At 37.1% G+C, this 15706-nt stretch overlaps 1 protein-coding gene across 3 annotated transcripts in view; it reads left to right on the top strand.

Annotated features, from left to right (window-relative positions):
• Positions 1-7951: 7951 nt before the first annotated feature.
• Positions 7952-15706, top strand: part of LOC118745963 (mediator of DNA damage checkpoint protein 1-like) — a gene marked incomplete at its 5' end in the record, with an annotated part of 31887 nt that continues 24132 nt past the window's right edge. Inside the window, 2 exon segments of one of the 3 annotated variants that reach the window (XM_036479648.1) lie at positions 7952-8302; positions 8531-8845. In XM_036479648.1, the coding sequence (XP_036335541.1) occupies positions 8809-8845 (37 nt within the window). 3 annotated transcript variants of the gene reach the window in all.

The raw sequence follows: 15706 nt of genomic DNA on the forward strand, positions 1-15706 counted from the left end.
TATGTATGTACATATTTTGGTATGCAACAATTTCCCAACTGACAGCAAAATGACAATGAGAAAAACCAGCGGTGCTGCTTCTCGGCCAACAACTGTTACACCGCGCTATTTCGGTGGCTACAAAGATCGCTTGCTGTTGTCCCCATAATGTTGCTGGCGCTTCTATTGTACGAGTAAATACATACTAACTTGGATACATAACAATTGGCGCAGCAACAAAAGCTTTGAAATAATGTTGCGCTGTATAGTAGAAGCCAATATTTCAAGTGGTTTCTTTTATTTCTGCTGGTTACATTTACGGCGTTTGTGTGTTGATGGTGTGCATCTATCGGATGCAAAGAAAGTGAGATGATATGAAAAAGCATAGCAAAAACGGCAGTGCCAGCATAAAAGACTACATGTGCATACATACGTACACATGTATGTACATATATGTATATTGTTTACACAAAATATGTAATGGAATAAAAGTAATACAAGATGACAGCGGCGACAACGCCAACGAAAATAGATTACGCAAATATACAAATGTATAAAAAATAGATATGCCTGTAGTTGTTGTTGTTTGCATTATTACGTTTTTATTATTATAATTTTGTTATTATGCATTCAATTGCTGAAGCTGGTGCGACGTAACAATGTTCGCAGGTGATTTACACCTGCACAACAGCTCATCAATTTCAATCATATGCCGCACCGTTAACGCTAACAGATTACCGTTACTTGATCACCCACTTGTCCACTTTGGCGCGTTATTTGCACATTCACATAGTTATGTACAAATATATGTAGATATGATTATTATGTTGTAGTCTCTCACCGTCTAATTCTCACAGCTTCGAATACCAGCGAAGCAAAATAAAAGTGCCATTTTCTTGCTTTCCACTTGGTCACATAAAATTAAATCAAGGAAGTAATATATAGCCAAACAGTAAACATCTCGATGTCTACTATCGCAAAGACATCCATATGAGAATATTTTTTAGATGTTTGAGATAGGGAGGAAACGATACCATCCTTACCTTTACTAGGAAATAGTATCGTAAGAAAGAATCGATACCGGAAAAATATTGGATCTAAAGTATCGATACCTACTCGCATCGGTACTTTTGGCTGTGAAGGTATTCCGTATGACCTGAGTTAAATTTAATTTTATTTAAGTAATAAATTAATCATCATCAAATCATAAATCCGAATTATAAAGGTTAATAATGTAGGAACTGAAAATAAATAAAACAACATAAAATAGCAAAATTATGTTTAACTATGAATAGTATTTAACATATATAATAACCAAGGTATTATCTATCTGCCTACGAAGAAATGATTCTAAAGTTAAACGAGATCAAAAGACGACGAAATTCCAGGTGTCCATATCTTATAGTAAGAAAGTACCGGTATTTTATTTGGTGAGTTTAAAGAAAGCTTAAATTTCCTTGCGTAATTTACTGTGATACATTGAACATTTTAGTTTTTTTCTAAAGGCAGTGTCTCACAATTGAATACACGAATATTTTTCTTTATCCCAAACACGAAAAACGAATTGCTCAAATTGTTCAATAGAAGTTCGCTGTATTGTACCAATCGTGTGACTACAAAAAAAATTTGTTGTTCCATTTTTTTTTTTTGTACCAATACACAGTGGTCCAGATGAAATAGAAAGTGGCCAAAATTGTTTTTTGACTATTTAAACGTGAAAAATATCAGAAAGAAAGTTTTTATGGTACATATAGCTTATTGTCTAAGGTATCAAAATCCGTGGTATGTCGAGAAGTACCAGGTGTCTACTTGCTATTTTCTGTAGATGTAGAAAGTTTCTGGAAAAAAATTAAAAAATAATAGGGTTGCCAGATATATATTATTCAAAAGCTCCACAGCATACTTCGATTTATAGTAAAACAAAAACCGTTTACAGAGATAAAAAATATTTTGGGGTTGCCAACTTTCTAAAAAGTTACAATTACGTTTATTGAAAACAATTATGCTTATTTAATATCACAATGTGTGTATCAAATGGAAAGTGTTTGAACAAGCTTTAAAACTAACATATTTTTGAATAAGGTTGCCTATATATCAGCTAAGGCTATCGTTTTAATTATTTAATTTATATTACTTAAAGAAATAAAATAATAAGTTACGGGAATAAAAGACCCCACTTTTTATATATTTTGTATTTCTTTATTTTTTTAATTTGTACTATTTTTTTATTTTTGTTTAACAATTTAATTAACGGAAGAAAAAACCCCAACAACTTAAAAAAACAAAAAAAATCTTTCATTAATTCCAGTGTAATCTTAGTCATCGGAAATTATATTACTTTATTTATTTAATTTTTTAATTTTATTAATTTTTATTATTTTTTTACTATTATTTAAATTAAAATTTATTAAAACCTTATTGCACATCTGGAGGCAAAGTCTTTTCATTTGTCAACTCATTGTTTAGTCCAACGAACATCCCACATCTTATAATTTTTCGTACAGGTGGCAACCCTCTACGAAAAAATAAAACCTTAATGCACATCTGGAGGCCACGCACTTTGACTGGACCCCTCATTTTTTACAATTGAATGTTATTAACAAAAAATGCCACTCAAAAAAGTAACTCGTCTTCGTGTTCACCCTCGCCTCGGTGTCCATCCTCTTCTTCCGGTTTGTCTTCGTATTCGTTCTTGCGTTCGTGTAAGTACTCATCTGCGCCTCAGCACGCGTCTTGGTTTTTGGATTCGTCGTTATATTCGTTTTGTCTTCCTGTTGTTTTTCATGATCATCTTCGTATTCGTCTTCGCACTCGCATTCGGTCTTCGGGTTCGTCTTCGTCTTCGTGTTCATGCTCGAATGGATTTATCATGTTCGGACATCGGCAAATAGGTGTGCTCTAATGAAAATGCATACATATATACAATATCCAAATGCACTGTATACCGTGGTGAAATTATACCATGTGGAGTAATAAGAGCGAAAAGCAAGAGTTGGCACTATCTTATTTGAAAATTTGCTTTTAAAAAATGATTGTAAGATAGCCGAATGTCAAGAAACGAGAAAATAAAGCGATAAAGCTTTTTTATTACTTTATCTGTTTATAATTTCACCATGACTGTATACCACTAATTGTAAGCAATAAAGTAATCATCACGCAAACGCTATGCCATTCCCTGTAGTGTAGACAGCACTGTCAGCTAACTTCCAAAACAGGAATTACATACTCATTCAATTCGGTGGCAAATGCACATAACTGGATAACCGTTCAAATATATTTTGCTGCCGGATACTACAAAAAAAGGATTTAAAAGTCGGTTTTTTGTATTCTTCAACTTGACTTTGACTTTGGGTAACAGTTGTTTTTTTTTTTTATGGGCGGAAAACTTTCAAGAAAAAGAGGAAATGTGGCTTTGAAAGTAAACTGCGTTCAACTTGACTCGATAATGAGCCGTTAAAAGTTCCTTATTTTCGTAGTTATTTTGAAATTATTCCGAAAGTCAGCATTGCGACTATTAAAATGAAAGAAAGTGTCTTGGTTATTGTTTACGTTAATTGCACTTTTTGAACGAAATTTACATATGTTTGTAGATGCTTATTCACAATATCCATTGGAATATTAACTCATTTTCCAAATTGATTTAAGTTAATTTTTATAATATGCATATGTATGTAGTCATAGTGCAGAAGAATGCCAATTCAAATTAATATCTCGAGGACTTAAATTCCCTCTATTTGCAAAAGCGAAATGGTAGTAGAACAAAGGACACTGCTGCCTAGAAGATATTTTGTATCTCTATAGAGAGTCCCTTACACTGCAGATAGAAGACGCTTTCAGCTTCCTTAATAAGACTTAAAAGGATCTTGGGATGCAAATTTCTAATCCCTAGTGTTTCGACAATCAGAAAGGTTGTATCTCGTCATCTTTAAGGCAGAGCACTCTGACTTTGGTGTGACCGGTTTGATATATGGAGAGTATTCTCATATCTGCTCTATTTAAGAGGCCTCAAAAAATATGATATAGGATACTTGAGATGCTCAGAAAACTTTTCTAGGAAACTCAAGATTCCGTTGCGTAGAATGATTCGAATATGGTGACTCATATTTACTATTAAAAATCCCAAATTCAGGTTTAGAGCAGCTTGGCTGTCACTGCAGATCCTGATTTTATGTCAGCGCCACCTTTCGCAAATTAATTAATTATCCAGTCTGCTACTTTCAGTATTGCAAAGACCGTTAACATTGCACCGAAATCAATAAAGCTTCTGAAGCTACCGTCCATATGCCATCTAGCTCCAATACCATTTTCAGTCGTTGAGTCGTCGGTAGAGAAAGTTTTCAACGAGCTTTCCAAGAGAGTGTCTGGATCCCTCCATTTCTCCCTTGTAGGAAATCTAACGATGTACTTTCTTCCAAAGGCGACTTTAGGTATCAGTTTTTAATTAGGTGCCGAAGACAAAGGGTATTGCTCTGATGACCTTCTAAACAACACTCTGTGCCCGGAACTCCTATCGTCGTGCCACAGTTCAAAATAGTTCAGTCAATACATCGTTTTGATAGCCTTCTCTTGAATCCAGAACTGCAAATCCAACAAAGTATTAGGAGCCGGTTCCGACGTTGTACTCATGGTACCCGTAATGCATATACACACGCTCATTTATAGCCTGTTTAACTCAGTAACCGTGGTTTTGACAATGATTCCACGCCACCATACTACCATGCTACAGCAGAGTAAGTGGCGATGGGTCTGACTAAAACTATGTATATCAAGAATACCATAGCCGGTCTCAGACTCCAGACCTTACTAAAGATTCTCCGATACTTTCCGAAAACTTTCAGCACTCGATTAACCTTTAGCTCGACTTGATTTTTCCATAGATATTTCACATCGACTTAGAGACTACGGTTTACGCTTCCAACCACTGAAAGCTTGAAACCTTCCAACTTTCTTTTCCGCTTAAACCAGACTAGGGTTTCTTAATGGAATTGACAGCATTGGATGTAAGTGAAGTCTTCCATCTACGTTAACAAGATGTCCACTACCAAGCACCACAAGAGAGATGAGATTACCCCGCCCTGAGGACATCCTATCCCATGGTACATAGGCTGGTTTCGTCACCCACAGTCAGCACAGTCACTTGGCGCTAAATATTTACGTCTGCATATAAATGCATTCCAAATCCTACAAAGCGTTTTACATTCGTCGGCAAAGTCACTTTTCGACCATAGAAAGGATACAAATAAAATTTCGATCGATAAGGTACATCAAAGCGATAAGCTTATCGAGACCAAAAAAAAAGAATATGGCCCTATAATAACAAGATTTCTTTTTACAATAAGCTAATTGCATTAAGTTGAAGGCCCTTTACTACTTTAATTATTTCTTATCAACGTCACTAAATCTTATCATTTCCACTGTGTGAAATTTTAATCAAAGAACAATATTTTATGAGGTCTTTTCTACCTTCTGTCTACAATTTTGATTAACACTATGGCATATACAATATTAAAATTTATTCATTTTAGAAAAGACATTCCGCCTGAGAAAAAAAAATTTTGTTGGTTCATAATCGATAGTATTCTTCTCATACGAATCGAAAATTTGAAATTTTACTACTTCTAATTTTTCTATACAAAAATTTTAAATTTTCCGTTCGCGCGAAAACCACAATCAGTCGCAATATTTAAGAAATTCATTTTGTAGGCAGCCCTTTACTCTTCTTCTTCTTATTTAGCGCTGTAACCGCCTAAGCGATTTTGACCGAGTTCAACAAAGCACGCCAGCAGTTTCTATTCTGTGCCAACTGACGTCAATTGGAAATGCCAAGTGAAGTTAAATCCTTGTTCACTTGGTCTTTCCATCGAGTGGGGATCTCCCTCTTCCTCTGCTACCACCAGCGGGTTCCGAGCTGAATATTTTCATAGCTGGAGCGTCGGAGTACATTCGAACGACATGGCCAAGCCAGCGGAGCCGCTGTATTTAAATTCGCTGCACTATGTCCATGTCGTTGTAAAGCTCATACAACTCATCGTTCCATCGTATGCGGTACTCGCCATCGCCAACGTGTAAAGGCCCGTAAATCTTCCGCAAAATCTTTCTCTCGAATGCTCCAAGAGCCACCTCATCGGATGCTGTCATTGTCCATGCTTCTCCCACGCAACCGAAAACACGTTTATTTAACGAGCCGCTTGCTCAAAACAGACATCCGCTTGCAGCCGCACCTAGTGGTGCAGACTTCTGTGAGCCCTTAAACCGAATATGTCGGAGCGACCCCACTGAAGTTCCCTCTCGTTCTGCCGTGACCCAAGGCTTCACTCCGATTGGTTACCGCATCTCGCACATAAGCTGCTCACGTTGCGAAGAGTGCACGAACGAGGTCGCAAGAGTCGGGATTGAGTATAGCCATGCAACTGTAAATGCATAACCAGCACAACGACTATACCCCATTGCAGCCCTTTACTCATTTTAGTTAAATGTTGATATCGCACAATCTTTGCTTCAATCACTCAGAGCCTTATGTTTGTCGCTGAAAGTCAAAGGAACTTCCGCAATACCAAAAAATTACCACCTACCGCAACAATTATTACGGCTAATGCATTCCCACATGTGTATATGTGTATACGCTTTTCATTGTCAACTTGTTGTCCACAAATGAATGCTAATTATAGGTGGCAAACTTTTGCAATCTTACACATCTGTACACAGACATAAGCGCGCACAAGCATATAGAGTACTTAATTAAACCCTTTCAAATAACAAAAGACTTAAGCGAGCAACTTGTAAAGCAGTATAGTGCATGTACCGCATTTATAAGCACACAAAATTTGTAACACACAACAAAACTGCCTATTAAATGCATTGCCACATACATACTTAAAGCAAAAAAAAAAAACTACAAAAAAAAACATATTTTACCTCAACCACCACAATAACCGCAATAACAATAAAACACGACAATTTAATGACGCATTCGCGCAACCCGCACGCACGTCACAATACACATAGACGCAAGCAGCAGCAGCATCGCAGTCGATGAGCGAGCTATATAGTAGATGCGCATAAAAACATCAAAAACCAAAAAATGCCCGCATAAATTAGTGCAACAACAAAGATAATGTAGTAATGAAATGTCAGCAATAGGTAACTGTTAAAAGCGGTTGCAAGCACCAGCTGCAATCAGACCCCATCAGCGCCAACACCAAACAGAGATGTCCGCTAACAGGGCCCATAAGCAAAGTAATGCTAATAGAGCGGAGAAAATAAAAAACAAACGTCCAAACTACTGCCGTCAACTGTGGTCTCTAGCGTGGCGAATATGTGACGGCATTTTGCGCGACCACTTCCTAAATCTGCCAAAATGTGCCTGCCAAATTGCGACCTGCAAACTTCAGCAGCAGCAAACCACCAGCCCACCATCATCATCTAATCAGCGCGCCTCAACACCGTGAAACGAACGAAATTAATTTCGATTTTTACTTACACTTCACTGGTATTTATTTTTACAGTTACCCACTAACTACTACTGCCTGCTAACAATCATAGGCAGACAAACCAGCGCGGCAACGACGTAGACCCAACCGCCTGGTTTGACGTCGACGCTGCAGTCAACAGTTGAACGCGGCTGCTGGCAATGATGCTAGCTTCGCAGCTATAACTATTATGTATGTATGTATGTATGTACGTATGGGTGCTGCCACGCTGTTGCGCTAGCGGCTGCCCAGCTCAGCGTAAAGCCTTTCCCTTTCAGTGGAAAACTTAAATGCATAAAAGTTCAAAATTAAGCGCAAAGCAAAACGAACAGCAGCAAATCTGGCAAGAGTGGCGGCAAACAACGATGTGGTTTGTTGCATGTAGCAGCTTCACAATGGCCACAGTGGCTTCTCTGACGACGCTACAAAGTTCAGCGCTGTCATTACGAATCCGCAACTGCGACGCTACGTCGCAACGATCGATGGTCTCAGGCGATGGTCTCTTTTGGGTGCGAATTTTTATAAATGCCAGTGTCGCAGCACAATTCAAAGATTCGTCTTTCGGTCGTGCAACACTCAACTACTTATTTGCTTATTTGCCAAGCAAACAGCTTTAAATCGCGTCGCATTTCGCTTAACAGCATAGAAGTTGCTCGTGCTCGTCTTTCACACGGATACGCTGCCGCCGGACTAAATAGAGTTTTATTCGCGCAAACAGTGGAATTTTCGATTTTTTTTAATTTAATTTTTATAATTTACTTTTTTTTTTTGCTTGAAACTTTGTGCCTTTTAGCCTCGCGGCAACGGATACTGTAATTTTCTTTGCTTAACTAATACCAGCGTTGTTGTTGTTGGTATGTCTAGAAAATTGCACTTTGTCAGTGTTATAAAGCACGACTAGCAATTGTGACAGAGATTTGCTAAATTTGAAAAAAAACAAACAAAAACAAAAAAAAGTTGAAACAAAATTGCACTAACTTAATACAACAACAAAGCAAGAAATTATTTATAAAAACGAAATTAAATGTGCAAAGTTTTGTAATACCAAGCGTAACGAAAATTTTTGCGCTCATTTCTTGTAGTGTCATTGTTGTGTGAAAAGACTGTGAAGCGGACAATTCTGCGCGCCTGCGCGGATTGTACTTATGTTGCAAAGACCATGTTGAATGATACTTAGGATGTTGTCACTTCTTTGGTTGGATTGATTGATTCGTGATTGATTAAGTGCACTAAAGTGTAGACACAAATTTTACTTGAAATACTAGTCCTTGGAGAAACGATTCAATAGGCGTTTATATAAGATTCAACTGCTGCAGGCGGTCAACACTGGCTGTGGATTAAAAAAAAAAAAAACAACAAAATGAGGGTGATTCTCCTTATTTGCTGTTTCATATTTGGTAAGTGAGTGATGAAAAGCGATTGTGGGAAAATATCTAAGAAAATCCTTAAGATAGTAAAAAAAAATTGTTTGCCTATATTCTTCAGTTCGCATTACTTGATCCTGTATGAGGTTAAAAGTAAATTTAGTAGCAGCTGCAGTTCAATGAAGTTTTGATTGAAGAACGTATCATCGTATAAATTATTATTTTATTGTCCCAAAATTGGTATTTAACCCTAGTTAATTAATAAAAAAAAATTAACCCTAATTCCTCGATAAACTCGAAAATTGTACTTTTAAATAAAAGAGCTCCCCTCCTTCTTGTTTCGCTCTACAATCGTTCATCGGTTTGGGCCGAGACCGAAAAAATTTGCCAAGTGCCTCTCTCCTTTGCGAGGTTGCGCCAGTTGTAGGTACATTAAGGTGGTCCAAAATAATTAAAGTCGGAATTTTAATGCTCTCACCCCCTAGGATTGTTCTATATCGAAAAAATATACACCTATTTTTTATTTTGAAATCAACAATATTTGGAGGTCGCTCAAAGCGCTCAAAGTTTTCCATGTTTTTTATATGGGGAAAAAACCACTTTTCGTGGAAATGGTACAGAATTCTTGAAAATCAAATATAAGGCCTTTTCTGCACTTTGTCCTTTCATTGCCGTCGTGGGCGCCCTTTCTCCATGGGGGCCGAGTCAAAGGATGTTTTCAGCGGCCTCTAATTTTTTTTAAATTATGCTTTTTGAACAACGATTTTGATAGATAATTTTTTATTTTTAACCAGCAACTACCCAGTGTGCTTCACTGCGCCTTAAAAGTATGTTTGCACATTTTAATACCCGTATTGTAATATTAATTAATTATCAATTGAATTTAGAAAACATTTTTCAAACAGGTGGTAACCCCCCTCAAAAATATTTTTGGCGATAAACTTTCCTAAACTTCTTTAGATTGATAGCCATATTGCAATATTTAATGCACCTTATCAATTAAATCAAATTAAATTTTCAAACAGGCGGCAACCTTCCACAAAAATATTTGTGGCTGTAAGCTTTCTTAAAGCTCTTTGTTTTGATTGCCATATTGCAATATCTTATCTTATCTCATCAATTTACTTGAACTGCAATTTTCAAACAGGTGGTAACTCTCTATTGTTTCCTTTTGTATTTTAAGTTAGATCTCTGTAAATACATCGGTAAAAACCACATTCAATTCCACGCATTTGTTTTCGATTGGTGAACGTACAAACATACAAACAGACAGACGGACAAAAATTCTAAAAATGGTTAATTTGGCTTCTGTTGCTCCAATAAAGATCCGCCATATCAATATTTCTTTAATATCTATAACGTACAGACATCGGCCTGTTACAATCTGTACTAATATATATGTACGTATTTTGAAAGTCGTTTTTTCTGTTCGCAAATCTCGAAAACGGCTGCACTGATTTTTTTGAAATTTCGGACACCTACTGCAGTCTTTGCAAAGACGGTTATAGGGTACAAAAAATTTCGATATATAAAGGGGCGCGGCACCTCCCATAAAAAATGAATTTTTCATATTGCATATATCATGAAGTGTTCATGGTAGAGTACTCGAACATGGTATGAAGATATATGAAAGCACTCGCATACTACTAGAGAAAGTATTTGAAAAGGGGGCGTTATGTGTGTTTGAGGGGTCCTGGTTAGTTTTAGCTGCAAATTTTACCGGCCAGGTAGAGCTGGAGTCGAGTTATTACTAAAAAAAATTGTATGGTCAGATTTTGCGTATACTCGAAGTATGCATTGGTGTCGTAAATATTGCTGTGAAAAAATTTGCCCGCCAAGGGGCTCAGAAGTCCAGTTATTACTAAAAATTCGTGTTCATATTCGGGATATGTATTGACAATGCAAAATAAGAGCTGCCAGGTGTCGCTGGAGTATTCTGGCGCTTAATAGATTTTCTTAACAATGTATTTACCCAATAGAATCTGAACGAGCCCTAGCAAACAAAAATTTTTAAAAGATAATCACTTATGGCGCTAAACAGATTCGTTTAACAACGGTTATCTCTCGTAGTGGCTGGATTGGCACTACCACGCAATATCTTGACTTGGGTAACCAGTTAAGATGCTAATTAGATTTCCTCTAGTACGTTTACGTTGGCAGCACCAGGGAAATATCTATCATGCGACCACCTTTTATTGGGAAGATTTCCTTAACTGAGATACTTTTTAGTAGTGCCGGGGCTGGCTGTATCCTACAAAATCCTACCTGGAATAAAGTATCCTGCTGCTGGCAATTTTTTTCTGACCAAAGTTTTCTTGACTCCGTCATGACAAGCCATACAATAATAATAAACTCTCAGGGCACTGGGTTTTTTTCCCTAGCTAAGCATTCTGTACCAGAGGTTAGACTGGCTTTGGCATACAAGAACTCATCAGAGATTTTAATTTCTGCAGCAAGTTCCTGTACTGAGTCTAGCACTCAACACCTTGACTTAAGCAACCGATCCTGTTGCTGGCTAGAAATTCCTGGCAATGGTTTCCTTGTCAGCATCAGAACAAGCTCCAGCAAGCGACTGCGACACATTGGTTAACGGTCAGTCAAGTAAGGGCAGTACTGCCTTCCATTATACTGGTGGCTTTATATATTGCATGATTAATTAGTTATTAGTTATTAGCAGAGTTGGGATTATTCGAATAAATTGGTATTTAGATAATAATTCGAATAAAATTTTATCCGTAATATAATTATTCGCAGATAACTCATTTACGAATAAATTATTCGTGAATAAATTGCTTTCGAATAATTTATTTGTTGTTTTATTCGTTATTTTAAATAATGAATAAAAACTCATTTTAACACATTGAGCCACCTTTTACTTTTATTTCTATTGTCAAGGATTGTGAGTTAGCTGAATTCTGTTTACTATTTTATCAAGAATACTAGCTCATTCCCTCTGGTTTCGCGGCCCCTGATAAGATTTTTTGCGTTGGCCCATGCAAGAATAGCGTTGAATCCTCAATATGGGTAAAGTAAAAATTCTTAATTTAGGTTGAACAACTAAAGAGCAGAACCCTTCTCACACATATTTCTGCCAAAAAAATAGCGCTCTGATGCTATATGCAAGAAAAAATCCCTTTCAATGTCATGAGCTTTACCGATGGTCTTATTTCCACTTGTAAGATCTTTTCTGAGCGTGCGCAATCTTCTTCTATGATCTTGCAACTACAACATTGGTCCGATGCGTCAGCCTCTAGCTTATGTCATGTAGGCCAACAAAAGTCCTTATAAGGAAGCTGAAGAGCACAGATGTGCGTTTTCTATTATAGGAGAGCCAAAAACCCTCGATGTAAAATTTGGCCATTGATATACCAACAGTGGTCTTTCTTGGAAGGATGTGGTCGTTACTTTCCTTGCTGATTCGTTACTTTTAAAATATCCAAGAGCTGGTTTCCTTGAGTCTTACTGCTGCAGCAATGGCCGCCCGAGCAATTTCATCAAGCGGAGATGCAAAGTCGCATTTAGGGTGTATGACGACGTAAGACTTCGTAAATTCATATAATATAAACATAAAAACAAAGTAGTCCAAACATATGGGGTTTCTAATGATTTCGACTGCAGCACCATTATGAAATGCAACCTGATTGTACAATAAATAGGGATTTTCTAAATAACTCAACTGCAGCGCCACCTAGCGGGTCCATTTTTCGCATAAGTATTTTTCATCATGCATTCATAAATACGGCTTTTATAAATAACTCGGCTCCATCGCCACCAAGGAGTTTTCTAGTAGCCTTTAATAGGACTTTATGCGCAGGGAATAACCTCCGAAAATTTGACTTAAATCTATCCAGAGGTTTGAGTTAAATCGCAACAACGAAAACGGTTATCATTTTATACATAAATATATGTACATATCTATATACATAAATTACTTCTTTTATTATTATTTTATTCGTTATTCGAATAATTAATGAAGATAATAATTATTCGAATAACGACAAAAATATTAAATCCGTCATTCGAATAATTTTTTTTTTGAATAAACAAAATTATTTATTATTTACGAATAACAAGAAAAACAATTTATTCATTTGTTATTCGTCATTCGAATAAATTTTGCCCAACTCTGGTTATTAGTTATTAGTAAATTTATGTCATTGATATTCACTTCAAAATTTTTATTTATAAAAAGTATCTTAAGCTATTGAAATCTACCCCATTTGAGTTTTAGTTATATTCAAAAACCGTGTACAGTCCGTGGCATTGGCAGGTCTTCTTTTATCCACTACCACTTTGATCCATTACGAAGAAACATTGCAGGTCTTTTTTGCCTGACCCAGGGCCGTCGAGAGCCGAACCAAGCTCCGGTACATGTCGCGTTCATGGGCCCTCTTCAAACATAAACTCAATTTAGTGAAACAACATTAGTTCAATTCAAACTGTCCATTTTATTTAAGATATACATATATATACTTATAATAGATATCCTTGGGCTTATGCTTACTTTGGTAGGTGGATTTGGTTAAATTAACTAGATATGTCATCAGAAATTGAATCAGTCGAAGGAACCCTTTCGGGGTTTTTGGTCCGCGAACATGGAAATTAGTGAGTCGAAATTCATGCTATGAGCAAGCCTGGACTCCAATGTCAATGTTCCAAGACTTGTAAAGCGATTTGGCTCATGGTAGAAAGTAAAAAATTCTTTACTCGTGACAACAGACTGAACAAACGCTCCCCTTCCACTGGAATAGTGCAAAATATTCGTAATGCTATGCAGGTGTTAGGAAATAGTACCTCCGTCCATCAAATCCCAAATTTGCTACATGGACAGCGTTGAGATGGATGATTTCTTCTATTAGATCCGTAGAAATGTCTACGCGATAAATCTCACAGAATGCAGCTGCCTTTCCTCTGAGGTCTCTTTCCGTCAGCTCATGATACTTCCACAAAAAAATAAATTTACCAGCAAGATAATTTACGGCCTCAAAACGCCTTGTCAAGAAGCCATGAGGACGTAGAAAACTACCTGCTTCAATTGAGTTTCAGAATCGAATAAAGGTGCTTCTTCATGTGATTCGTCAAACTGTCGCTTCCTAATTTTGCGTATTTTCTCTGCGAACTATCTGCAATGCCTACACTGCCAGCTACAACCATACATTATTTAAGTATTGATGGTCATTGATCCCTGCACGCTTTCAATTCATCAATCAGGTTCCGTATGTTCTCTGTTTCCATGTCCAGTGTGGCATTTCCCGCTTAGAGGACGAGATTTCGATGGTTGGTTGCCGTCAAAACTTTGAGCCAGATGGGGGCCAGGAAGATACACTCGAATGTCTGCATATACTTTCAAATACCCTTTAGATCCGTTAGTGTTTCTTGACTCGGATTCATAAGCTCAATTTCTTCAATTGCTTTTAGTAATCGTGGAATGTGAGCTGCGAAAGGTTTCATACGAACCGAGCACCGTGTTTGTGACATGCTGTGGAAGGAACATTTAATTCTCTGAGGGCTAACGCTAAAGATACTGTTAAATTTCTATATTATACCGAATAATATGATGACTTCTATACAAAATTTAGCTGCATGACCTCCACATAGAATTAAACTATGACAAGCACAAGGTGTGAATGTGGCCAGAGAGTTATTCTCAGAATATGACTCTGTGCTCCTTCTAAAGGCCGCTCATATTACTGCCATTGTCATACCCTTGCCTACGACCGTCAGCCAGTGGAATGTTGTGCTTTATAGAGTGCTACGGATCAGCTCAGCGATAGCTTCGCTTATTTTGAAGTTGCAGTCCACAAACTTCTTGAATCGTTCTTGGATTTCCCATTTTTCAGAGTCCTTGTCGTATCAATTCCAAAAGAACAAGAAAGTTTTCAAATAAATTTGTCATGACTGGGCATATGAAAGCTCAAATAAAGATGTCAGATTGTATTTAAAATAAGTTGAGTATATTGTTTTAGTATGTAGAATTTTTACTTCAGCTTGAAGTGAGTGTTTTTTATTATAATGATAATGCTCACATAATTAAAGATATTATTAACATAATCAAAATTGTTAGTACCAAGAAAATATATTTTAATATCTGGTTAAAAGATCTTCAATGCTGTTGGGCGATGCCGGGCCCCGGGACTAATGCCCGGATTTCACCCTCTCGTCCGCCCTGGGCAGACCAATTAAGGGCGCTGGGCCTAGGAATCCAAGCAAAAGAACTAAATTTATTCAGCTTTTCGGTACTGTTTACTCTTATATAACTTTTTAAGGGTTTATCTCATCTTCTTATTGTATGTACTTAAAAACATCTCGCCAAAGTTCTAAATAATATTATTTCATGTGCAGGAATGGTATAAGCCGTAGCACAAAAGTAAGTCACCTTATACTTAACCCAGTTTAGGTCCAAAAGGTTCGCGGAGGTTCTTCTGCTACCCGTTATTAGTTTCGCAAGGTCTTTAGTTTAGATATGGTGTTAAAGAGGCCAATTCTAACCATTATTCTGCAATGATTTCAAAATCGAGTGCCTTATTTAGAGGGGCTTTTGGAGGTAGTGAGTGTATGTGCTGTGGAAACCGCCACTTTCGAAATTCAATAGAGTGGTCAATGTCCAAGACATTTTTGACATCTAGTACCCGTAGTAGGAATGCGAGTTCCAAGTTCATTGCACATCTCTTTGCATGGAGAATAAATACTTATGTACGACAAGAATTTACTATAAATAGTGAGCTCCTGTTGCAACATAGATGTCTATTTTGCAGTATCATCCACCGCTAGATACACGCTGTTGACCTCGGTGAGCCCTTGAATCGACTAAGCCGATTTGGTTCTCCAAAACTCATTCCCTTTATGCCGTGGGCAAAAGTTCTCCCCAGGAAATGTGCACGCAGCTTACAGTGC

This window comes from Rhagoletis pomonella, unplaced genomic scaffold (genome assembly GCF_013731165.1).
Source record: "Rhagoletis pomonella isolate Grant_MI unplaced genomic scaffold, Rhpom_1.0 Rhpom_scaffold_00010, whole genome shotgun sequence".
NCBI lineage: Eukaryota > Metazoa > Arthropoda > Insecta > Diptera > Tephritidae > Rhagoletis > Rhagoletis pomonella.